Here is a 25,073-nt window from a genome sequence, read left to right on the forward strand (position 1 = left end):
GATCGTTGGCTGTCTTTACACAAGCCCCTGAAGATCTGAGGACAAAAAGCGTGAGTTAGCATCACACTGGGACATTAAAATATACCTATACCTACTTTAGCTCTCCCAGGTTTCTGGCAGTGACAATCAGCCCTGCTCCCACTTTTAGTACCTTGAGAAAACCCTCTTTCAATAAAGAAATCATTGAGTAACAAAAGGTCACCAAAATAGCTCCACCACCTCCCTCTCTTGTAGGCTTCCACCTTGTCCTGGTTGCTGTAACAGCGCCTTGGAGAAGGTGGCAGTCAAAAGTAAGCAAGAAAGAGGCTTGGAAGAGACCAGTCTGGACCAGAGCCTGCCTTACACAGCTGGGAGCACAAAAAGCCCCAAGACCAGCTCAGCCGGGCCAGAAATTCCAGGATGGAGGTAATTGTACTGCAAAGGAGCCATTGTAGTGAAATCAATAGGGACGTTTTAAAATACACTTACATGACAATTCCAGTGTCAGAACAGAGCAAGTCAAAGTCCTCACAACAGGTTAAACTCCTGAGGGTGGAGATAATCTCCCAGCAGGAAGGGAAGAAAGTGCTGTGCCCGCCTGGGCCAAGCCGCTTTCACACTCCCAATTGCCAGCTTTAGGCTACAGAGCCGGCCATTATCAGAGTCATTGTCATTATTATCCTAAAATCTGCTGCCTGACATTCAGGCATCTATCAGGAAAAGAGCAAGACCTTATTAGCGCAGGGGATGAGCCCCCAGGAGGAGGGAAGGCAACTTGTTCGCAGAGAAATCAACACTCCTGCTGGCTACATTCCTATCAGCCCTGTTAATTCTAAAGTGACATTCATTGGTAAATCTGATTTTACCATCCTTTCCCATCAATCAGTCGAACAAGTCTCCTACCAGGGTTGGGTTTTTTTATTGTCTCACATAATAATTTTGCCTCACAGACACATGATCTGCTGGCCCCGGAGGAAGCTGAGCATCAAGCCTCCGTTCGTATGTGAAAACGATGTGCTCAAAAAGCACCACTGCCAGCGTGTCCCGACTGTGTGTGTGATATCTGCCTTCCTGCTCTCAAGCTGCAGTTCAGGAAGTCACCATTTTCCTATTAAACATTTTAATGGATTGTGAAAGAATGTCACTCCCTTTCCAAGTGATGCTTCCAAAGAACATGATGCTTAAATATTAGAAAAATCCTTTACCTGGAAGGGAAGCTTCCATTGCAAATGCACATTAGAGGTTTGAAAACCGTGGTTAGCAAAGCTCGTGTATTTTACTGATACAAAAAAACTGTTAGAAAAATCATAAACTTTCATTCGTCAACTCACCAAGTCAGGTCCCTCTGAGGTTCTGATTCTTAAAGTTGACTCAGAAATATTTTCCCTGTTTTAGATGGCTGGTCACAAAAGATACTATCTGACAGGTTCTCATTTGTAATTCTAAGTTAATTCAATATTTTACCAGCAACTGCATAAAATACAAAATGAAGTAACGATAAGACCATATTCACATTTCCCTCCCCCCATTCTTTTTTGGAAATTATTTGATTGTTATAGAATCTTTAAAGATCTGGATATATAAAAACCCCCAATTGACTTCTTGATATATTGCTAACTAAGTGAATGGAAACAGGTGAAAGCTTGCTATAGTTCTGTAGCTGTTTAGGGGGAAAAAAAAAAGGAATCTCTAAAGTTGTTGGAGATTTATGTAAAATAATCCAAACTCATGAAACTGAGTGTGAAGAGCAGTCTTTAAGGTGATGAATAGTACTAAAAGACCTCTTTACCACTCTGAAGGTAGTTAACTGAGCTGACTGCCTCGAGCATTGACACCTTTAAATGACATGTTTATCAAGGCAAAGATGGGTTAAATTTGTAAAATATTTGTCCTTCTTCTGCCATACATTAATGCACTAAACCGTGTAATTGTTTAATTTTCTCTTTTTCCATACCCTGAAAGTGATTACGAAAAGAGAGCCTGACGTTCAAAGAAACTAAGGTTTAACTCTGTCTACTGGCAGGTGGGGAGGTGGGCAGGAGGCTGTTGATTGCCTCCCTCCCACTGGAATAGTTACAATAGCGCCTTAAAAGCTCTTTCTTACAGCCCCCCGGGGACTGCTACGTATACAGAAACATATAACGCCCCTGAATCCCGCTGAGGCGCTGGCTGAGGAAGGAATCCGCCCAAAAGCGAGAAGAGATGGGCAAGATGTTGGGCTAGAGAAGGGTTGAGGAGAGGCAGAGTCTGATCCATGTCCATGCTGAGACCACCACGGTGCTCGGGCTCTCATGGCCACCGCATAACTACACGTGCTGCAGCTGAGGCACCCACGGCAGGTTAAACTTCTGACGAGTTTCTAACGACTGTAAAAACTCCCCTTTGGCCTTGGGTGTTATAACTATTTATGAGGTTGACCTTTAATTACTCTCTCATGTATAAATCTTTGACAATATGTCTTTGAAACCTTGACAAATACGGACCTACACAGCACAGGTCAATATGAATACAATAACGTAGTAGAGCAGCTTCTACAAAAGCAGATGCTAAAGTCTATTACCGGAAAAGTTGCTTCAAAGGACTTCCCCCTTCAGCTGGGCACCATCAGCTCTTTCTTATTACAGAGGGGTCCAGGGAATGTAAAAAACAAACATTCAAGGGATGCCAAATATCAACATAAAGTCTGGAAAGGGTATGAACCATTATCCCACCGGGGCCCAAGGGAACCACGGCTGTCAGCAGCAGTAGGAGAAGAGTGACTGCCATCTGCCATTGCTGTAGAGTCTTCTGTTAATCCTCAGTTCAGGACTTGGAAATAAATTGATGGTGTTGAGTACCTAGAGTGAATATCACAACATTTCTTGAAAAGTAGCTCTAGAAAATTCATTATATTTTGCAACATGAATGCCATCCAAAGTAGTAATGAAACTGAGAGTGGATAGTTATTAGTTTTGTATTCGATTTACTAAAATATTCAGTATTGCTTGACTTTTCAAAAGGACATTTTTAATAGATGTTATACACATGCATAAGCATACGTACATGTACCCAAATGAATATATATAGGTGTGTATATGTACACACAAATAAAACTAAAAGTCTGTAATATTCTGTTAAGAAGGGTGAATACACTTGGTAAATACCTACACAGTGTAGAGGAGGGGGTTGTCAGTACAACCATACAGTTATATAAACCAGAACCTCATAATCCAGAATACTTCATTTTGATTTTAACCCACCTAGTATAACTCTATTGTTACCATGCAAGTTTAATACTTTGTGTCGTAAGCATTATGGAAATAAGTGGGGGGGTTCCTATGACAATGACAATGACACCGTGCAGAACTATGCATATTGTATAAACACAATATGCATCATCTTTGACCATCATTATACATTATACAGAACTGCCATTTGTTCTAACCTAATGAAATTCTACTTCCGGGAGGATGAATCCCAAATACTTATATTTGACTAAAAAGTAAAGATAAAATTAAAAGATTTTATAATAGTTTTTATTTCCTTATCACTGCTAGAAAAAGAATTGATATGTCTACCAGACAGATACAGTTAAAGAAAAGTGTCACAGACCAAAAGGTTGCACAGATTTCATAGGAGGCTTTAAATGCTACTAGCCACTTTAGTTTTCCTTCTCTTCTGAATTTCCTCAGAATTAAATGATTTTCTCTTATTCAGATGAACAACTGTCCTCCTTTAGCCCTCCCATAGAACCTTTTTTGTCATAACAACATCCCGACCAAAACAGCTCCGAGGAGACAAAATCAATCAAAGCCATAAAAGGAGAATGTTTTTGTCTTGCTAGGCCCTACTGCTTGTGTTATAGTTACAAAACCATCAGCAACTAAACTGGGTTAGACAGACCATCTGAATAGATCTGGCCAGTTACTTTAACCAAAATCAACAGACCTTTTTAATTTGAATAATTTAACGTAGTTTAAAAGAAACTATGTTAACAACATGGTAATGGTGTCACATGAGCATAGAAACAGAAAAGTAGCTTAAAAGCCCTCAATCCAGACACCTTCCCTATGAGGAGTTAATGTCAGAGTGGTTTTCTCTGAGACTGTCTCCTTGCCTGCAAATCTGGCACCTGAACTCTTTCTTGGATGGAAAGAAGCTCAAAAAAACCCAAACTACCTGATAGGCAAACTTCCAAAATATAAGGCTGAGGGTACCCTTGTGAAGAGGTCTGGGGGGACAAGTAAAGAACCAACCTAGATGCTTGAGCAAATGACCAAATGTTTCTTTTCCAGGAACTTTCCCTTTTGATGACACATTTTTTCATGCTGAATTTTGTTTTTTTGTGTATTAGATTAACGATGAGTGGGATCCCTCTAGCTCTGAAACTAAGAGAAAAAAGTCTTAGAAGAAGAGGCATGGGTTAAATTGAAGCCTACTGTGGTGAAGTAGAGTGATAAATCTGGTACTATCCATGCAAGGTTTCATACCATCCTTGACCAGAGATTCAACAAAGTCGAGAGAGAGAGAAACTCACTTTGACTAGTAAACTTCTGGGTCAACCTCCTTACACTGTGTGCAGCACAGACACCCAGCAGGGGAGTGTCTCGGCCCTGCTGGCTTCAGAGCCATAGGGTGAAGCCTTCTTTCACTTCCAGAGTGAGGAAGAAAGCTTTCAAGAAGGCAGCTCTAGACACACCAGAAAAGCAAGATCCTGCCCTCCAGGGCAGGACTGTCTCTCTTCCAGCACTGCACGTGCCTGATGGAGGGGAAAGCCCCCAGTTCATCCAGTGTCCTTCAGCACTGCCATCTCCAGCACTTGCTGCTCCTGTCTTGCCCATCCCCAGTAACAGTCGGAGCAGGATACTGCCAGCCCATGTTCCCTCTCTGCTTACTGATGGGTACATTGGTGGGAAACAGCCATACCTCACGCTCTGGGGGGAGGTTCAGGAAAAAAACCAGATTCCCCTCTGGTTATTTCATTGAGGTTTTCACATCTCTGGAAGAAAAAAAATAATTGAAAAACAAATCCACTTTTCATTAAAAGAATCGTTTGAGTCTGTTGGTGAAACTGATACTACAGAAATAGACATTCCTGTGTGCTGCCTTGCTGCTCTATAATGGCTCTTGCATTAGGGACTGGGGGCAGGGGGGCTGCTGTTGTCCATTTACTTTAGTAAAGATTGCTATTGAATGAAACCTTTAATGGGGTGTTTATGCTCTCACTCAGCTAAGAGCTCCGAGCTTGAGGCAGAGTAGTCTTTCCCTCCACCTTGACAGCTATTAGGGAATCAATACAGGTAATCCCTCAGCTGGCCGTCAGCACCCGCCGCTGTGGGGCTGCCGCTGCGGTGGGGTCACTTGTGGGAAAGACTTCTCCGGGGAGGACTTGTCACAGTACTCCTCCCCCCCCACACCGCTGCACCGGGCCAGCATCCTCCAAAACACGTGAAGCTCAGCAGCTCCGGAGGGAATGCCACTGACTCCACTTAGATTAAGCAAGAGGATGGACTCTACCCTTTCTCTCTAGGGAGCAGGAGCCTCACCGCTTGATTTCACTTTAGGGATTATCTGTGACTTGCCCTTTTTGGCCAGTATAATCCAAGAAGTCATCCCTTTCTCCTTCCTTCATCCCCAGTGGATGTTCTCTGCTCCTGCATTTCTGTTAGGGACCAGGGTATCTCCTACCAGCTTTGCTTAAGTCCTTGCAGTCAAAGAAAGAGAGACTGCATTTTCTCACTGCTGCTCTGCAGACTGGTAATACTGTAGTTTGCAGGACTGTGTGGCATTCTCATACTAAGGTATGCAGCAGTGCTCTCTACACTACTAAACTGCTGGGCTAGCCAGAGGTTAGCCTTGTGACAAGAGATTAGTCCTGGGAATTTAAGTCTGGTTTGCCACTGCTGCAGTGGAGATGAGCTGGGGCCGCAGGACAGTCCCTACAACAAGAGCTGCTGCAGAGTGACTGCCAGGGATGGAGATGGAATAGTCACTGGTGGAGATTAAGCCTCTTTAAAGTTGGAGTCAAACACCATAAGAACACAGACAGTTGCTGAAGATCTGGAAGTGTTTTACGTGAGGTCAAAAAAGAAGGAAAGAAAAGTACAAGGACACTGCAAGGACAGTCTCACACCCCTTCCATGTGCCCAAGGCCTTGCACTACCTAAGTAAAGGAGACAGAAGGGAGAAGGTGCAAGGGGATGTGTGCGAGGAGAGAAATGGAAAAGTGTCTGTCGGGGCGAACAAACACCAGCACTTGCTGTGGGGGCATGTAGGAGACTGGGGACCCAAGTAATTGCTTTCTTAAGCCAGTCAGGGCTCCTCTGGTGAACGACCTCTCTTGTTTAATGGACGGTTTTGTTTGTGGCATTATCTTCAATTCACTAAGCTCCTCCCTGCTTTTCACCTATCCTCAGTGGTTAACCACCTCCCTCTTCTCAAGAGTCCCCCAGGGTGACAGCGGGACAGAAGCTGGGGCAGCAGGGGGATGGGGACCAGGTGTTTGAAGAGCAGGGATATGCAAGAAATGCTGGAGGCAGCAGATGTCGGTGTCCAGGCCTTTTGTTCCTCACACTCGCCAGCCTGAGTTCTGGGACCACCTTTTTGTTTTTCTCTCCCCATTGTCATTCACACAGGACGGGCTTCTCAGGAGTTAGCCTCACAGAGTCTCATCTCTCTCTCTGCACCCCACTGCCCCAAGAAACAGTTGATTGCCCTTATACTCTGGTTTCTATTTAGATCACTTTCCATTAACATTTAAAAAACCCTGACAGAGTTAATGCAGAACACTGAAAATCAACCAGTGTCTTACAGGGCTGGTTAGTCCCAATGACTTGACTTGCCACTCCCCTTGGCAGGACCATTTTTAATCCTCATTAAGAGAAAGAACAGCCGGAACGCACACATCCTTTGCTTTAGTGAGAATGCTATCCCCAGACAGGGATAGCACCCTGCACAGCTTAAGGCAAGTTGAGTGAAAAGCACGGGTGCCTATTGCACAGTGTATTATTTTAGCCACTGTCAAGGAAAATAACACTTCTGTCCTATATTTGAATGTGCCAAGAAATTAAAGAGGTGGATGCAGTGCAGCATGCAAAGCCACAGCCCAGTCCCCTGAGAACTGTGGGGATGTCCTGTTTTCTGCTGACTCAGCTCAGAAATGGCTGGCAGGAGCACGGAGTGCCATGGTGCCTCCTCAGGAGGGACCTGGCAGCTGGGGCTGCCCAACAAAAGGATTGAGCCTTTACAGTTGGTCACAAATATTCTACCTTGAACTTGGAGTGCAATCTCCCTCCTGCACGTGGCCTTCTGCACCATGCAGTCATCCTGGGAACCTGCCAGACCAAAAACTGCAATGTGCACACATGCTCTCCCTCCCCCTTATCTGTGTGTATAAACATCCGAAATCCCACTGCTGGCTGGGCTGGATGGAGCTGCGCATTCACCTGGCTGCTACCAGCATGGCTACAAAAGGTGCAAGTAGTTGCAAGTAGTAAATATGCAAATCGTCGGGGAGGAAAACCTCAGTGCTGGATGCACAGGCTACATGTACACTGCAGGAGAACTCCCTAGTCTCTCCTAAACCCTGGCTGGCAAGGACAACAATAGGTTTGCATTGACAATCACTGCATTTTCCTTGCACGGAACTAAAATCTGCCGTGGGCTGGCAGGCGGCTCAGCTTACCTTCCCCTCCTGCTCCCTCCTGCTGCTTCATTTCTCTCAACCCTGCTGTGAAGTGTGCAGAGCCAAGTGCCATCCTCACAGTCGCCAGCCCCAGCACAGCTGGGACTCGCTATTCAAAAGACAGAGGGTGCCGCTATAGGGTAGTTAAATCCTACAGGGTAGTTAAATGCCCTATTTAGTTCTCAATCTGGATCCATCATCTTGCTTGGGCAAAGTGGGAGTGAATTCAATCTAGAACTGAATGGCGCCAGCTTTCATGAACTACTGGGACACTTAAGGCCCAATCCATCAAGACACTGAGTGCCTTTGACTTCAAATGCAGTTAGCTGCTACCCAGCAGGACAAGGACTAGAATTCCCAGTAAGACAGTTTGACTCTGTAATGACTTACAAATGACAAACACCCTTCATCCATTTGCTAGTACCTCAAATACACAACTCCAGTGCATCTGGCAGAAAATAAGCCATAGCCCACCAGTGTACATTATAACCTCCAGTAATTTATTTTCATTCTTTGCACCAATGTAACTGTAGTAATATTAATAATTAGCATCAAAATTTACATATACAGGTTTAATGTGCAAGACAACCAGTACAATCACACATACAAGTAAAACCCTTCACATACTCTTTTACAGGCAACACATGAAATGCTGTAGAAAGGTGCAAATATTTTAGTACAAGATATCTGGGGTTTCTTCAAGAAGAAAACGCACACAAGTAAGAGCACTACAGATGTACATTTTAAGTAAACAACCTTCATTCAGAAGAAACAAGGAAGTTACTTGCATGGGAAGCTAACCATGCATTTCACAGTACTTTAAAGCCACTCCTAGTCATAACATTTACGTCATTATTAGTGAGTTGATTTCACCAAATCCTGAGTTATTTAAGGTACTGAACCAGCAAAGCCTTCACACACATAATTCACATTTCTGTGGGCCAAGATTCTGTATGCTTGAGGAAAAAGACCTCCTAACGACAGACACCTGTAAGAAAGATTCAATTCCCCTACCTGTTCTTCAGCATGGATTTGTAGACCTAAGTACTGTGATAATTTTCTGCTCAGGAGTGAATATTACCCATTTGGAGGTCAGGAGTTCAGCCCTCAATATGCACAAAATTCAGCCTTCTCTATTATAGTAATATTTGATATTAAAATAAGCAAAATAAAAATCAGACTCTGATTCTCATTCTACCCTAAAACCTACATGTATACATACGATACAACTGGACTTGCTTACTTCAGATACTGCCTAGTGCTGGGCCTCAATATTTTACTTATAAGTAAGTGGTTCAATAAATATTGAAACAATATTTTTACTATGAAGACAATGAGGACAGAGCATATCAAGTACAACAAAACTTACAAAAATTAGTGGAAATCAATATATTTAGGGATAGAATATCTGAACGATATATGGGTAACATTTTTTTCAAGTTCTATTCTGTATTTAGAGACACTAAATTTGGCACAAAATAAAAACTTTTCTTATACTTTATGTGCAAAATCCTTATTAATGTGAGCTGATCTAGAATACTTAGAATATCATCATCCCAGTAACATCAAACTACTTGTGTCTGTCAACCAGCTCCAGCAAGGGCTTCCATTATCTCTCCTGAAACCAACACACAGACAACTCACAGACAACTCACAGGCTCTCAAAGGGAGCCACACGCAAATGCACACCCTCCTGCCAATTGTACTGGTCACTCAGCCATAATAAAAACTTCTGCACTAATTACAGCACTCCCTATACTCAGTGGTCCTTCAGCACAGGCTTTTTGATAAGCCTCCTAGTTGGTATTTCACATTGACATGGAATACCATTCTTAACAATTTTGAAAATACATAAACTTGAACAAATCACTCCTGACTTTGTTGTATGGTCAGTGAGAAATGGAAGATGACACCTTCTAGTCCTCCCATGGAGGCAAAGGCTTTCCTGCAGTCTGGGGGAGGAATTTCACATGCTGAGTTTTAGGCTCTTAGGAGTCTTGGCATCACATATTCTATAGTTTAAGATTTTGAGCAGAGGAAGGGAGTGCCACTACGGCAGTCATCCAGTGTAGAGCCAGGAGGAAGCATAAGAGCGCACCCTTCATATCAGGACTCACCACAAAAACCATCTGGCCTGGACCAGACAGGGTGAATGATATTCAGAAAGAAGAGTGACTGTGCCTGCTCCTGGCCTGTGCTGAGACCACAATGAAATGCCTCAGTGAGGCTACCTGACTGCTTATGATCCACCTTGAGAGCTCACTGATGTTTCTTCATGTTTGGTCCTCTAAACTCTGAGAAGGCAGAGCTTCACTACCTCTGCTGGCTGGCATGTCAGGCCTGCACACCTCACCACACCCTGATTCTCTCTCTCTGGGCTAACCAGCATCCTCTGGAAGAGTTAATCTTCACAGTCCTGGAGCTCTCCATGTCCCAGCAGCTGAATGAAGAAATTGAAATACCTCTATGTTGGTCCAGCAGTCAGTATCTCTGAGGCAGTTCACATTTAAATAGAACATCATTAGAAGACTTACAGGATAAGGGAAAGTAGATCCCATACCTGTGGTCATGTGTCCAAACAAAAAAGGTTAAATCAGCTTTGAGAAATGCACTTGATACAAACATCCCTTACACAAGTTTCGATGTGGACTACACCAGGAAGTCCACAGCCATGGTGCATTATAGATGCAGAAACACTCCTCACAGTGATCTTTGTGCACAAAAGGCTTTGGGGAGGTAAAATGCCCTCCCGCCTGTTAAAATTAGGGTATGGGAGGAAAGGACAGGTTGAGTAACTGATGTTCCACTTCACCACAGTGTGGCATCAGGGCGTATCCAAAAAACTCCTGTCCCCTGGGCTCAGTCATATGCCTTGGGTTTAGAGACTGTACCTACCTCAAGAGTCACTGCACGGGTGAATGTCACCTCCCGTGGTGTGCACACAACCATGGACAAACAGATACACACACACTGATACACACACGAGCTGGTCCACGACACACCCACAGGGTTCCCAACTAATGAACAGTGTGGATCTTCATGTGGAAGTTGTAATCCTCCTGCTCAGGGAAGTGCTGGCCACACACTGGGCACGTGCAGCCCTTCTGCTTGCTGTGCATGCGCCGCACGTGGCTGTCGTGGGCTGCGTGTGAGGCGAAGGCTTTGCTGCAGTGCTTGCACTTGAAGGGCTTCTCCCCGGAGTGCTGGCGGATGTGAGTGCGCAGGATGCTGGATGCTGTGAATGCCTGAAGGGGCACAGATCAGAAAGGGGATGGAGTTGGAAGTAATTTGTTTTCACATATGTAATATACAACACCTTCGGCTAACCCAGACCCTACCAGAAGCCGTGTGACCTGAAAATTAAGTCCTGAAATAGCTCACATCCTCAGATAATTGGAAAAAAATCAAAAAAACCCACAGTAATGAGGAATCAGAAGCCAATAGCTATTGTTATATAGATGTGGCTGAGTCTAGGGAGATGGAGATAGATGAAGCTCAGAGAAAGATTTCTGACCAGAGACACCAGTAAATATCTTCCTTTGTGTCAGAGGTAAGAAGTCAATACTGTCCTAATTAGCTTTGCAGCTCCTTAGTGTTTGGGAAATATAATGCAAGCTTTTCTTTCAACTTCAATTTTCTAAGTTAAACCCTTTCACTGGCTTGAGATTCAGCTGCTAGAATTCATCCATGCAGTCCATCATACATCTTTTGCAGGTTCATTTTCCCTGCTCCATCATTACTCTTCCTTCAGTCAGATCTTCCAGCCAGGTCCCCCACCATTACACACACACTTGAGTAGCAAAGTGTGCACTTTCCCACTCTGTCATAAAGACTCCTCCTCCATTTGGAGATAAAACAATCTTCCCAAAATTTGATCAGGAATGTTGCAAAGTTGCCAGTGTTTTCCCCATTTTTTCTTTTCCCAGGACACTTTCACTATTTGCACACCACACACAAGAAATCCTCTCTCCTAAGTTTTCACAGCAAATGGCAATACACATAAGACCCTGGAGGTATTATATCAAAGGGGCCAAAATGTGTCTGAGGGACAGAACAGTGATGTTGTAGCAACACTGTTCCTTTACTCTCACAGCAAAGGAGTTGGGAATGCAAAGCCACCATTAGAGGTAGAAGGGGAAAAGGGGAATCATGATTGCATAGGACAAGCAGGTGAGGATTCTTTATAACAGCTCCTGGTTTTCCAGCCTCAGAAATGATGGCTATGTCCCAGGATAGGTGCATCCTGGACTAGCAGTTTAACCTGATTCAATCCACAGCAGTCAAATGACAACTAACTGGAGGCTGGCCAAGGGTCGCTAGAGATCTCTTTACTACAGTGTGACCTGTAGAGCTCTGCCACCTCCTTCTGTAATCAGGAGATAAGGGATGACATCTCATCCTAAACTCTGCCTACAAGGGTTCAGGATCTTTGGGAGACAGAAAAATCTAATAGCCAAAAGGAGCATTTTCTAAGGTTCGTTACTTCAGGACACTTCAGCTCTATGTTAGTCTAGCCAGTCGTAAACAAAATGTCTCTCTCCCAAATCAGGAGGAGCTGACAACATGTTGATGGCATTTCTGCATTGCATGGACACTCCATAGCACCTGGAGCCCCCTACCAATATTCATCCAGCAGCAGCCTGTACCATCCTCTGTCTGCTGGGAGAGCTGTCACTGCTTTCACAGGGAGACCTCACCTGAATCATCCCTGCTGTGATGGGCAGTAGCAGCTGAGCACATTTTTGATCAGTGCTGTATGGCTCTGTTTGTCTTCTTTTCCAAATGAAACCTCCATGCCCAGCTGCATGCCTATAGCCCTCTTATTTCAAGGTAAGCATGCACAAATCCCTATTGTGCAGGTTCAGTTTACAGACCAAATCTCTTTGTGGCAATCCAGAAGCAGTGTCACTAGCATCAAAAGCTACCTATCTGATGAAAAAGTGGGATACTGGATCTAGATGCCTGCCTTGGATGGTATTTGAAATGCTCTCAAGGTTTCCTAGACTTTATTTCTGCAGCAGATCACTGAGCTGGGATGAACCACAAATTCCATGTCAGATGGAGACCAGATCTTGTTTCTTCAGTCTTATCCAGCCCTATCACTTTAACTCACAACTGCCCAGAATATACACACTTACCAGCTTAAATACAAAGCATTTTCTTGAAAGAAAACAGAAAAGAAATAAAGGATAACAGACGACAGATGGAGGGATGGGACAGGATGCCTTACCTTGTTGCAGTAGACACATTTGTAGGGGCGCTCCCCAGAGTGAACCCTCATGTGTTTGTTCAGGCTGGAGGACTGAGAAAAGCTCTTCCCACACACAGAGCACTGGGGGCAAAAAAAAAGGGCTGAAGCTAAAGTGAAGCATACAACAGCATAGTTAAAAAGACAAAGATGTATGTGGATGATGTGTGCATGTATGCTTCCATATATTTATATATACACACATGTTATGTATTTAAGTATATATAAACACAATAGTAATTATAAGCAGTAATATATAAACACAATAGTAATTATAAGCAGTAACAATCTGAAATAGCCAGAATTTTAGTATGGTTTTAAGAACAGATTTATTATTATATATATGAAAAATGATGCAAAATTTTAAAATTTTTCATCGTAATAGTTTCAATAACATGAACAGACAATATTGTCTTTCAGTAATAAAAATCTGAGTATTTCTATAAAATCATCACATTTTAAAAAAAAGTAAATCAAGCTCCACTTGCTATTTTTTTCCTAAAAGATAAACTTACTAAAAAAAATCTTAAATTGTCCTCTTACAATAATAACCATTGTTTCAGAAATGTGGAGTCAGTCACAGCACTAGAAAGGAAAAGAGGAAAAGGAAAGGAACGGAAGGTTAAAATTAAATGGTATTTAACACTTTATATTTAATAGAATGTTTTTCATCTGTTACTAATTCCATGTAGATATTCTGACACTGTAATAAAGCCATTTTAGTTATAAAATATTTTCCTGAAAAAAAATCACATTATTGTAAGATGATCTATAAAAAGGTATTTGGAGAACTTTAGGACTGATGTAACTGTGCCATCTCAAGCACTTAAATTTGCCCTTCCCAAGCCTTTAGAAAAAGTCTGATTTTCCAGTCTCAGAGAAAGCCAATGCTGAGCAAGGTGTTTCGTGGAGATGCGTAAAGTATTTTAAAGATTTGCTTTCATCAACTGAAAATCTGCTCCACATGGAGTGTAAAACCTTTGACTCCTGTTTGGATCAACAGAAACAAATACAGACGTCGGCCGGTTCTCAGACCGCAGGGGGGGTGGGGGGTGGGAAACAGACATGAGACATCATCATTCCTGATCCTGGATAAGGGAAGCCCCACACTGTTTAAGAAAAGGAGCAACAGTCATATGAAAATATCCAAAAAGCCCAGGAGAAAATTCGTTTTATTTTAAACTCTTACTGACACTCTGGGGTTTGTTTTCCCCATATAAATCCATTACATGTCTCCAACTACACTTTCCTGCACAAGACAAGCTCTCCTTGCAGAGGCAGAGCTTCCCACCAGGGAACCGCCACGGAAACTGGAGGAGGGGGAACATCATCAGCATCTTACCTGGGCCAAAAAAGACTTCTTAATCAGTTTCCCCAGAAGAGCCAGTGACTGAGGAGAGACCCGGGAGCAGGCTCACCTTGTGAGGTCTGTGCTTTTCGTGAACGTGTAGAATGTGGATTCTCAGCCTGTCTTTTTTTTCGAAGGATCGGTCACAAAGGTGACAAGGAAATTTGCGGTCCCCCTGGTCCACGCAGCGAGTGTACTTGAGGTGTTTGTCCCGATAGTACTTGTAGGCAAAAACCCTGCCGCAGCGCTCACACTTGAAGCTGTCCCCGGCTTCTGTACAGCAGAAACGATTACACCACACGTGCCATTACACCACGGCAAAAGGGACTCACAGTTCAAATCTGCATCCTTGTCAGAGCTGGGACCCAACGGGGAATTTTAAGGCTCTGGGAGGGTGATAACGGTAAACGGATGCTGGCAATATCATTAACAAAATACGTGTCAGGTCTCCTAAGCGTTCGCACAGCTCCTTTCCAACGGAGGGGAACAGAACAGAGCCCTTAGTCTGCTAAAATGACTGGCTTTAGCTACTGACTTCAGCAAAAACAAGATTTCATCCTTGTAACTCTGTAAACAGTTAGAGAACATGTGAAAACCCAGTGCAGAGTCCCACATAAAAGCGTCTCCCCACATGGAACCATTGCCAGGTATTTCTTATCAAGCACTGTCCGTAAATTTTACCTCCCATCCCCAAAAGAAAATAATTTTGCACACCTTTTCTATCGTTTCCAATTACGTATAAAACAAAATAAGACGTTTATTTGGTTTTCTTTTGTATTTCAAACCGTTTGCAATCACTGAATTTAGGAACAATACCGGAAAATTTTAAGATATTTTTGTATCCTTTTCTGTCTTTAATAAAAGTAACTTTGGCTTAAACCTTAAGATGAAACGAACGATTTAGTTAGTCTGAATTAAACGCTTCCAGACAACAGGTACAAAAATTTCCATTCCAAATTTCCATGCCAATTTGCTTCTCTCCCCTTCTGCTGCACCTGACCGACACATCCCTTCCCCGCTCCAAATCTTCCCGCACTGGCACAAATCTCCACAAGTTTCACTTTGAAGAACGTCATACTTTCAGTACATTACAAGCAGAAGTATCCCACACCAATCTCCAGGAGTAAGTGCAGTTGCCACTTCTTTTGCAAGCAATACCGACACTGTGGGATCTGAACGACTTCAGCCTGCCCCATTTTACTGAGAGAGTTACTTGCGTGAAAAATATCACTTAGTCAGGTGTGCAATCCTAAGATGAAACAGGACCAAAAAAGGAATGACCCCGAAAAGCCCTTCTTCTCCCCAAAACGGCACCTCTGAACAACGGTGCTGCGGGGCCGAGGCAAGCTCAGCCCAGGACGACCAGATGTTTTACAATCGCCAGACCAACACTTTTAACTCCCTGAGGAACGGCGAACTGAGACCAAGGTGTCGGGGCAGAAAGGGGCGCCGCTAGCTCCACTCTGCCGGCAGCCCTCGGTGCAAGCCACGGGCTCCCCGGCGACGAGGGGGAGATGCTGCTTTCGGATGGTGGAAGTTGCAGGAGAGGGCGGGCAGACCTCCCGGGGACCGGGGCTGCGGGACCACCGCCACCTCGAGCACCCCCGCAGCAGGGCCGGTCACCTCCCCACTGGCTCACCGCAGGGTCTGGCAAATTTTTAAAATAAAACTCAGCTGGAAAAAGGTGATGTCTGTGTTTCTTTACCTCCCTTCGTGCCAATCTAATCCCTGCCAAGTACACGTCTGTAGGGGAAAAAGGGGCAGCGTCCCCCGAGGGGTCGCTGGAAGGCTCACCTTCGGGGTGCTGCGGAGGCTTCCCTTCCGACATGGCCTTCAAGCTGATGGGGATGCCCAGGAACTGCACGTAGCAATCACCGTACCACACCAGCAGCTCCTGTTTAGGGAAGATTTCCTTGCAGGTCTCGTAGAAGATTTCTCCCTGACACTGGATAGCCGTCAGATTCTGCTCCTCGGGGAACCTGGCACAGTTCACCAGAGACATCCAGTTGCCAGCGGCGCCCTTCCCGTCTATGAAATGGCTCAAGCGACCGTATTCAAAGATCTGCAGAGCAGAAAGAACAGGATCAGTTTTGACCAACCCATCCCGCACGACCCGCTCGCACCAGTCCCACCACCCACACTGGGTCGAACCCCTCTTGCAGGCTACGGAAGAGGGGCGGCCGAAAGCCTCGCCTCGACCCCGCGTTGGGGGTGCAGGGTGAGCCCAGCGATGCCTCCGCTACCTCCCACATCAGCGAGTTGTCGTCGTAAGTCTTGATCTCGCTGGTATTGATCACTTTGCCTTGGAAAGGGCCGAAGCGGACTCCTTTGGGGATGGGCTCCGTGCAGAAGACTCCGAGATGAGAAACGTCCCCGTAGGCCAACCGCAGCACCGAGAGCCCTGCGAGGGACAGGGCACTGAGTGCGGCGCGGGCGGCCCAGCGCGGACGCGGGCGGTCCCGGGCCCTACCTTCGGGTAACTGCAGCGAGTCCCAGTCGAGCGGCGGGGTGGAGGAGTCCGCAGTGCCTGCAGAAGAAGGACCCCTTCTTCAGCCCAGCACCGACCCTGAAGGAGCGGGTCCTGCCTCCCCGACAGAAGCCGCATCACTCCCCGGCCTTTTCACGGTGTGGGCTCATAACACAGGAAAATCACGGGGAAAAGAAATCCAACGTGCCCCCGGCGATGGCCCTTTAGTCTGGCTGTCGCGGGATAGCCTGCACCCCTCTAGGAGGCGAACTGAACCCCCCCCGCACACCCGGCTGCAGGCACAGCCCTACCTCCCGGTGCCACCCAGTGTCCCTCCCGCCGCCGTCGAAGACCCCGTTACCCGAGCTGGCGGGGGACACCCGGAGCCCCGAGATGGCGTGGAGGCTCCCGGTCGGCTGGTTGCTTCGGAACGCCCCGTATAGCACCGCGTTGAGGTCCTCCTCGGTGAAGCGGTACCTCCAGCTCTGCCCCGCCGCCCCGTCGGTCCCCGGGCTGCGGGCAGTCCTTAGCAGGGGGCTCGGATAGGGCGGCGACGGCGATCTCAAGGCCCCCGTCCCGCGGGCCGAGCCCTCGCTGGGAGGGAAAGGAACCGGCACCTTGGTGTAGAGGGGCAAGGGGAGGCTAGGGAAAGGCTCGGCTGGCAGGGGAGGCGGCTGGGTCAGGAAAGCGGGGACCCTGCTGAAGGAGAAGGAGGGCAGAGGCGGGGAGGAGGGAACCAGCCCGACCAGGGGTTTCAGGGGCTGGAAGAAGTCGGGGGCCGCCTCGAAGTACTGGGCGGGAGGGAGGAAAGAGGGATAGTAGGAGGCGAGGCCAGGGCTCATCCCGAGCGCGTCTCCGCCGTCTCCGGGGACCGACTCGCCGGACAGGGACAGAGCCATGTCAGGACGAGCCGTCTGGGAAGGGAAAGCGGGACCTGTCGGGAAGCGGAGGGGCAGACAGCTGGGTGCTGCCAGCGCAGGGTCCCGCTGCGGGGCGGGGCGGGACGGAGTCGCGGGAGCCTCTGCTCTCTGCCCTCCGCCGCCAGGCGCCGTCGAGGCGAGCGGGCCGACGGCTGCCGGCCCCCTGCGGCTATATCGGTCTGCGTAGCGGGGTGGGGGGGGGGGGGGGGGGCGGGGGGGGGCGGCCCGCCCTGGGGGTCGCACAGCCCCGGGGGCGGGCGGGCGAGCAGGGGTGCCCCTTCCCCAGGGCGGAGCCGCAGTTGCTCAGGGAGCGGCCGGGCTGCCCCTCTCCACGTCGGGGTCGGAGGGGGAGGCGAGGGCGGGGAGTCCAGCTTTCCGCACCTTCCCTGCGGCCGGTTCTGCCCTCCGCCTCGACAAGCCCCGGCCGAGGGCCGGGCCGTAGCCCGGTGGGCTCAGCCTCTCGCCGGAGCAGGAGGCCGCAGTGTGGGGCTGATGCTCGCAGAGGATGACCACATGCTGCCGGAGGCGAGGGCCCTGCGGGCAGGACCCACGGCCCCTACACAGTGCCTCGGGGTTTGCAGGTGTGGGTTTTGGTTATGGAAAGGCAAAAAACACCTCTGAAACTCCGATGACTGGAACAGGCAGCAGCAGCACGTTCTCAGTCCCTGTAGGTTTCACGGCCGCTGCTGAGGTGCTTTTACACTAGCTTGGGGCTGCCTGTTGGGCGCGTAGCAGAACACTGGGCTCTTGCTGGGGTTTTCACGGTTCCATGACCAGGCCTACACTAGGACCTGCCCAGAGTAGGACCAGGGAAAGACATCTGGCCCCAGACTTGTGCGAAAGTGTGGGGTGATCCCCTTCTGCAGTATTTCATCCTGTTTTTTATGGTGTTTCTCCTCCCAGGTGGCTACATGGCACAATTGCTATGAAAAGGGGACTTGAAAAGGGCTGAAGGATCACAGGGGCCCAGGTGTGCTTTTTGTCATTGCGGGATGTCATCCCTGCCGGTGCAGGGAGGTGGAGAAATATTTAGTCCAGGACAAAACCCCATACAGCATGGGTTATTGCAGAGCTCCCTCTTGAGTAACTCATTCCAGCCTGGGTGACACTACACATGCCGGTGTGGAGGGAAGGGACAGGGTGTGCTCTGCTGCACTGCAGAGAGCTTGGGGACTTGAACCCAAAGGTCTCTCTCAAAGGCAGCATAGGGCTTCCTGGGGCAAAGCATAGCATGAGCCAAACTGCACACAGATTCAGCTGGAGGTTTAAATGCTATTTCAGTGGATATAGGTGCTGTACTTTTTAATTTATTAATGCTCCATGTGATCCTCTGTAAAGCATTGCCTTCATCCCAAAGAAGAGATGCACTAGGAAGCACTTGAAGCAGCCTCAGATAGAGAAAACCATGGCTCCAGACATGGCCACTGCCTGCACTTGACTAGAGGTAAAGCCAGCCTTTCAAACCTTATTTCTTATCTGGTCTCAGTGGAGTGCTCTGAAATAGTGAGTTTGAGAAAGAATCACTGTCTGCCCCTAGGGAATGAAGGTGTTCAGCCCACACTCCCTCAGGGACTGTAATTCTTATCTAACAGAAGTTTTAATTTGCAACCTCCCCTTATTTTTTTTTTTCCACTCAGGACGTAAACACTAAAACAGCAAACACAAGCACACAACACTATTGAGAGAGACCCAGAACTGATCCAGGCTCCCTCAGCTTTCAAGACCTGTTCCATAGCCAGCCCAGCACATCTCTGTCCCCAGAGTTGAGTAGGAACATTTATGTATTTTGCATTAAATGTATTGGGCTAATTATCCTACCTACAACCTCATTCTCCATCCTAACCTCTGTTTGTAAGACAAAAGTACTGAATACACCGGGGAAGCCAAGAGGCACAGGAGTCTTAGGGACAAGGTAGGAATGCAGCTTTCAGAAACTTGCTTAAGGTAGTACCTTAGCTGAAATTGCCTGGGTTTTTTGTTGTCTTTATTTATTTATTTATTTATTTTATTTTAAATTTCCTCTGCGTTGTTCCAAATCTCTATTATTTGTAAGACAGAACTGATGTTGTAGTGCTTTAGGAAACAGTTTCAGACAGGCAGTTTAACATGCCTTTATTGATGCAACAGTAGCATAAAAGTAGTACCACCATTATTCTGATTTCCAGGAATAAATCTTTGAGCTCTGATTGCACAGAAAAGTTTGAGTTACATTCAGAATTAAAGTGTTGACAGATAATCTACGCTGTGTCCAGGTATCAGAGGACAGGAAGAGGGAAAGGGACTTGTGGAGAAGACATGCTCAGATTGGAGATTCATGAGAAATGAATACAAATGCAACGTGCAATTTTTAAATTCTCATAATGAGTTAATTGTAGAGATGCCCAGAAATAAAATGTTTCCTTTTTCTAGAAGCCTGATGACATACAGCCCAGGAAAGGAAAAGGGCTTAAGGCACTCTTGTCACTATACTGCAGATAAATCTTTAGAGGCTTTAACATCCCCATAGGGGTTAAAGACATTTATTGCATTAAAAAAGTCCCAGCCGTGGGGAGAGATGTGGGGGATGTAGAAGTGCAGCCGTTTAGAGGCACCCCCAGCAGTCTGGTCAGCCCTGTGGACCCCTTCTCTGTTTTTACATCTTGTTACAAAGTAACCAGAGCAGTCTATTGGCCTCCCTTCCCTGCTGCAGGATTTTAGAATGTATTCATTCTCTGCAGTGATGTGGGGATGCACAATTAAGACAAGCACCAAGGGACATCCTGTGCAGGCTGCTTGCATAGCATTCACTCACCTAAGTGACCTAAGTGTTGTCGCCTAAGTGACCTAAGTGCTGTCTCCTTGGATTGATCCAGATGTCTTGATCCAAAAAATTGCATCTCAAGCCCTTCTATCCTCCTCTCAGTTTGGACACAAGCTCTTCATCATCACTCTTACACCCACTCTACATCTTCCTTACTCTAGCTTAAACTAGTCTGCCTCCTGCACATTCCCAAACACACAGGTTACACCTACAAGGAGCCCCTTCCTCCTCTCCGAAGATCACAGCAGACCCTGATGCCCAGCTTCCCACGTGTGGGCTCCCTGTGCCCCAGCACTTACACTGACAACCACCTGCAGCATGGACATGGGAATCCCAGCGATGGCACCAGATGCTGTCATGGAAATAACCTGAATTGCAATTTAGATCAGGTCAGAGCAGACATGGTTTATTGCTATGGCTATAGGAGAGTACAGGGAGCGGAAGGGCAACTATCTCTGCTGATGGACTATTAAAAAATGGGAAAACACATTAAAGTGTTTCAGCTTTCCTTTTCCAGTACTAGTTGTATTTTTAGGTACACCAGCATTTTAATGATGTTACAATTAATTCTGTGACTTCACTAAAGCAATCCATTGCGCTCACCCCATTCCAAGTACACTGAGAATAGACAGTTAACTGAAAAATACTGCACAAGAAAAGGTTGGGGAAGTCAGTGTAAAATTTGCAGCAAACCAATCCTGTCATAGAGATGCAATCCTTTTCCTTTTGCTGGGGCAGGCCACTGAGTGGGCACATGAGCAAGGACAGGAATATCTGTTGTTCTAATTTCTCAAAGAAACTTGCCCACAGTTTGCAGGGAGCTGAATAAATTACTCCAGTCAGGATCACTGTGGGTCCTTCCAGCATCTTGAGTAGTTGTAGTATGAAGTGATAAAGTGAAGTATAGTCTGAAACTTGGATCAGAGAGACATTTTTTAAGCAATAGAAGAGTTATCCCACCTCTCCTGCACTATCTTCTCAGGAACATCTCCTAGGGAGAAATTCCTGGGCACAACACAGAAGTTGGAGCAGCTTCATTGCTTTCCTTCTATGACAGGGTAACCCACCTAGTTAATCTAGCAAAGCCAGTAGATGTAAAAATTTTGGACTTCAGCAAAGCTTTTGATACTGTTTCTCACAGTAGCCTTCTGGACAAAATGTCTGGCATACAGCTGAAAACTGTGTTATGTGATGGGTGAGCAACTGGCTCACAAGTCAGGCACACAGAGTTACAGCGAATGGGTTAACTTCAGGCTGGTGTTTGGTCACTAGTGGGGTTCCACAGGGCTCCATCCTTGGATCAGTGCTCTTCAACATCTTCAGTAATGACCTGGATGCAGGACTAGAAGGAATATAAATAAATTTCCTGGTGACACTAAATTAGGAGGAGCCTTTGACTCCCTCGAGGGCAGAGAGGCCCTGCAGAGAGACCTCAACAAGTTAGAGAGATGGGCAATCACCAAGTGTATAAAGTTTAACAAGGGCAAGTGCTGGATTCTGCACCTGGGGTGGGACAACCCTAGTTGTGTGTATAGACCAGGGAATGAGAAACTGAAAAGCAGTGCTGCAGAAAGGGACCTGGGGGCCCTGGTCCTGGTCGAGGGCAAGGTGAATGTGAGTCAGCAGCGCTCTGGCTGCCAGAAGGGCCAACCGTGTCCCAGTGTGCATTAAACACAGCATCATCAGCTGGTTAAAGGAGGTGGTTGTTCCACTCTACTCTGCATTGGTGCAGCCTCACCTTGAATACTGTGTGCATTTTTGGGCACCACAGTATAAAAAAGGCATTAAGCTATTAGAGAGTGTCCAAAGGAGGGCCATGAGGATGGTGAAGGGTCTGGAGGAGAAGCCTTATGAGGAGTGACTAAGGCAATTTGGTTTGTTCAGCCTAGAGGAGACTGAAGGGAGAACTCATTGCAGTCTTCAACATCCTTATGAAGCAAAGTGGAGGGACAGGTATTGGATCGCTTCACTCTAATGTTTAGTGACAGGACTTGAGGAACTGTCATGAAGCTGAGTCAGGGGAGGTTTAGGTTAGGTATCAGGAAAAGGCTTTTCACTCAAAGGGTGGTTGAGCACTGAAACAGGCTCCCCAGGGAAGTGGTCACATGACCAAGCCTGTACAAGTTCAAAAAGTGTTTGGACAATGCTCTCATGTACACGGTGTGATTCTTGGGGTGTCCTGTGCAGGGTCAGCAGTTGGACTCAATAATCCTCATGGGTTGCTTCCAAGTCAGCATATTCAATGATTCTATGATTCACCTCCCCAGCCTCTGTGGTGTATCAGTTTCCCCAGTCTTCACTACCTTCTTCATTCTTAAATATGTCAGTGGGTGGAGGTTGAGTAGTTAATTTAGAGCATATTCAGTATGAATTGAAACATTTAAAGCAAAGTTCCTGCTGCCCCAGTGAATGACTTTGACTTCTGGCTCTCTGGTAGAAGGAGGGTCTGAATGCTATCTTAGCTCCTTCCCCTGCACAGAGACTCCTTCACTGTGGAATGGTGCTGCTGCCTTTAGTGCCCAACTTCAGGGGAGGTGGAGGGAACACCACATTGGATGGCACTGAAACTGTCACATGGCCTGTCCCCTGTGCCCAAACTAGTGTTGTTCTTTATGCCAGAATCCTTTAATGATCCCAAGAAGGATTCCAGCTCCTCAGGGGTGGAAAAGTAACAAAAACCAGGCATCCCATTTGTGCTGGTTTTGGCTAGGGTAGAGTTTATGCTGAACACAGGGTTGATAATACAGTGATGTTTTTGTTACTGCTAAGAAGTGCTTACAGAGGGCCAAGGCCTTTTCTGCTTTTCCTACTGTCACGCTGGCAAGGAAGTTGGGGAGGCATGGGAGATTGGGAGGAGACACAGCCTGGACAGGTGACCCAAACTGACCGAAGGGATGTTCCATACCATATAACATCATGCTTACTGTATAAAGTAGATGGAAAAAATGAAGAAGAAGGGAACACTTGGAGTGATGGCATTTGTCTTCCCAAGTAAGTGCTACTTGGGGCCCTGCTCTCATGGAGATGGCTGAACTGAATTCACTTGCCTTCCCGTGGGAAACATGAATTAATTCTTTGTTTTTTCTTTGCTTGTGTGGCAGCTTTTGCTTTCCCTATTAAACTGTCTTTATCTCAACTCAGGGGTTTTCTAGCTTTTACCCTTCCAATTCTCTCCCCAGTCCTGCTGGTGGGACCCTCAACAGCAGTCACCTGTGGTACCCAAGTAAGACATAAACACAGCTGAATCCCCACCTCTTCTTTAACTGGTAGAGGTCTATGTTCACTGGTGAAAGCACACTCTGCCCTGTTCTCTAGGTTTACAAGCACACACAGGTTCATGAATGCCGGGGATATGGGCACAGCCCTTCTGCCTGCCCAGTACCCCTGCCCACATCCCAGCCCTGACACCTGCTCCTGCTTTACAGCTCCTTTACTTGCTGGCTGGTGCAGCTGGATGCATTAAACATGAGTGCTCACACACTCATCCCTCCAGATTCTGGTCATATCCACTGTACAATTGCCAGATTTCATCCTTTCAGGCAGAAGGTAAATCACATTCTGTTTCAGCCGCCATCAAATGTTTCTCTAACTGTCCTTTAAGATCCTCTACTTGATCCTTAATTCCCCCACCCCCCCCCCCCCCCCGAGAGTCTCTCAAATTTCTAGTTTGGGATTCTGTTTTTATTCAGAAAGCAGGTGGCTTCCTTGTACCAACTGAAAAATACAACCCACTGAAATTGGGGTATCTTAGGTCCTCTGGACTCCAAAGTGCTCCTTAAGCTTAAATCCTTCAATGCAATCAAGTGTGGTTTTTTTACCCCCATGGTAAGTATCCAAAATGAGAGACTGAAGGGAAGAACACAAAGATGAGTGGTCACTCCTGTTTACAACATCTAGCTTAAGCTCACCATGCTGGCTGAGGTTGGAGTCATTAGCAGCAGTAACAAAAGAAAGCTTAGACTGGAACCTAAGTCAGGGAAGGATTAATGGGGTCCATCACACCACCTGAATCTTTAACTGGTGGTGTGGTTTCTTTTGCACCTGAGAGATGTCCCAAAAGACTATCTCGAAGTGGTGCAGATAGTGCCCAGCTCTGAAGGACCACCATTCATACAGGTTCATTCATACTGTAATTCCAACTTGGACCTTTCCTGACCTACCTCTTTTAAGGACTTCATCAATTTCTGATTGTTCTTCCCTCTTTTAGCCAGTTAAAGAGTAGGAACTCTTAGTGGGACTCTGGACTGACCTGTATTAAAAGCTGGGATTCAGCAGCCCCCACACACTGCTGGAGCCTACAGACAAACCTCAGCTGAAGTTCCAGCAGGGATTTCAAACAGGTAAGATGATGCAAGTCATATATACCCATTACATGCCCAAGGCCAACAGAAGCACTCAGGGCTGCCCTTTGGTTCTGCTTTCTTCAGTACAAGAACTAATTTATCATGAAGGTTTCACTGTGATTACTGTTTCAGGGGATGGGGCGTGAGTTTGGTCAAGAGGCTGTCAAGTACTTGGCATCTCAGTCAGTTACATCAGAGCTCATCATTAGCTTGCCACATTTTGATGCCAGGAGTCTTGCTAAAACTAAATAAATTATAATAATGTCTAAAGGTAAGGTTCTGATTGGAAACATCTCCTCTCTTAC

The 25,073-nt window shown here is 46.4% G+C and overlaps 1 protein-coding gene across 1 annotated transcript; it reads right to left on the bottom strand.

The window, feature by feature from the left end:
- Positions 1-10,659: 10,659 nt before the first annotated feature.
- On the bottom strand, positions 10,660-17,604 carry PRDM14 (PR/SET domain 14). The gene is made up of 7 exons (XM_027638917.1): positions 17,067-17,604; positions 16,709-16,765; positions 16,482-16,639; positions 16,033-16,300; positions 14,309-14,511; positions 12,873-12,974; positions 10,660-10,887 (listed from the first exon to the last, which is right to left on the bottom strand). Exons 1-7 carry the CDS (start codon positions 17,602-17,604, stop codon positions 10,660-10,662), a joined length of 1,554 nt encoding a protein of 517 aa, XP_027494718.1.
- Positions 17,605-25,073: the final 7,469 nt, after the last annotated feature.

Source organism: Corapipo altera, unplaced genomic scaffold (genome assembly GCF_003945725.1).
Source record: "Corapipo altera isolate COAL_440 unplaced genomic scaffold, ASM394572v1 49, whole genome shotgun sequence".
NCBI classification, from domain to species: domain Eukaryota; kingdom Metazoa; phylum Chordata; class Aves; order Passeriformes; family Pipridae; genus Corapipo; species Corapipo altera.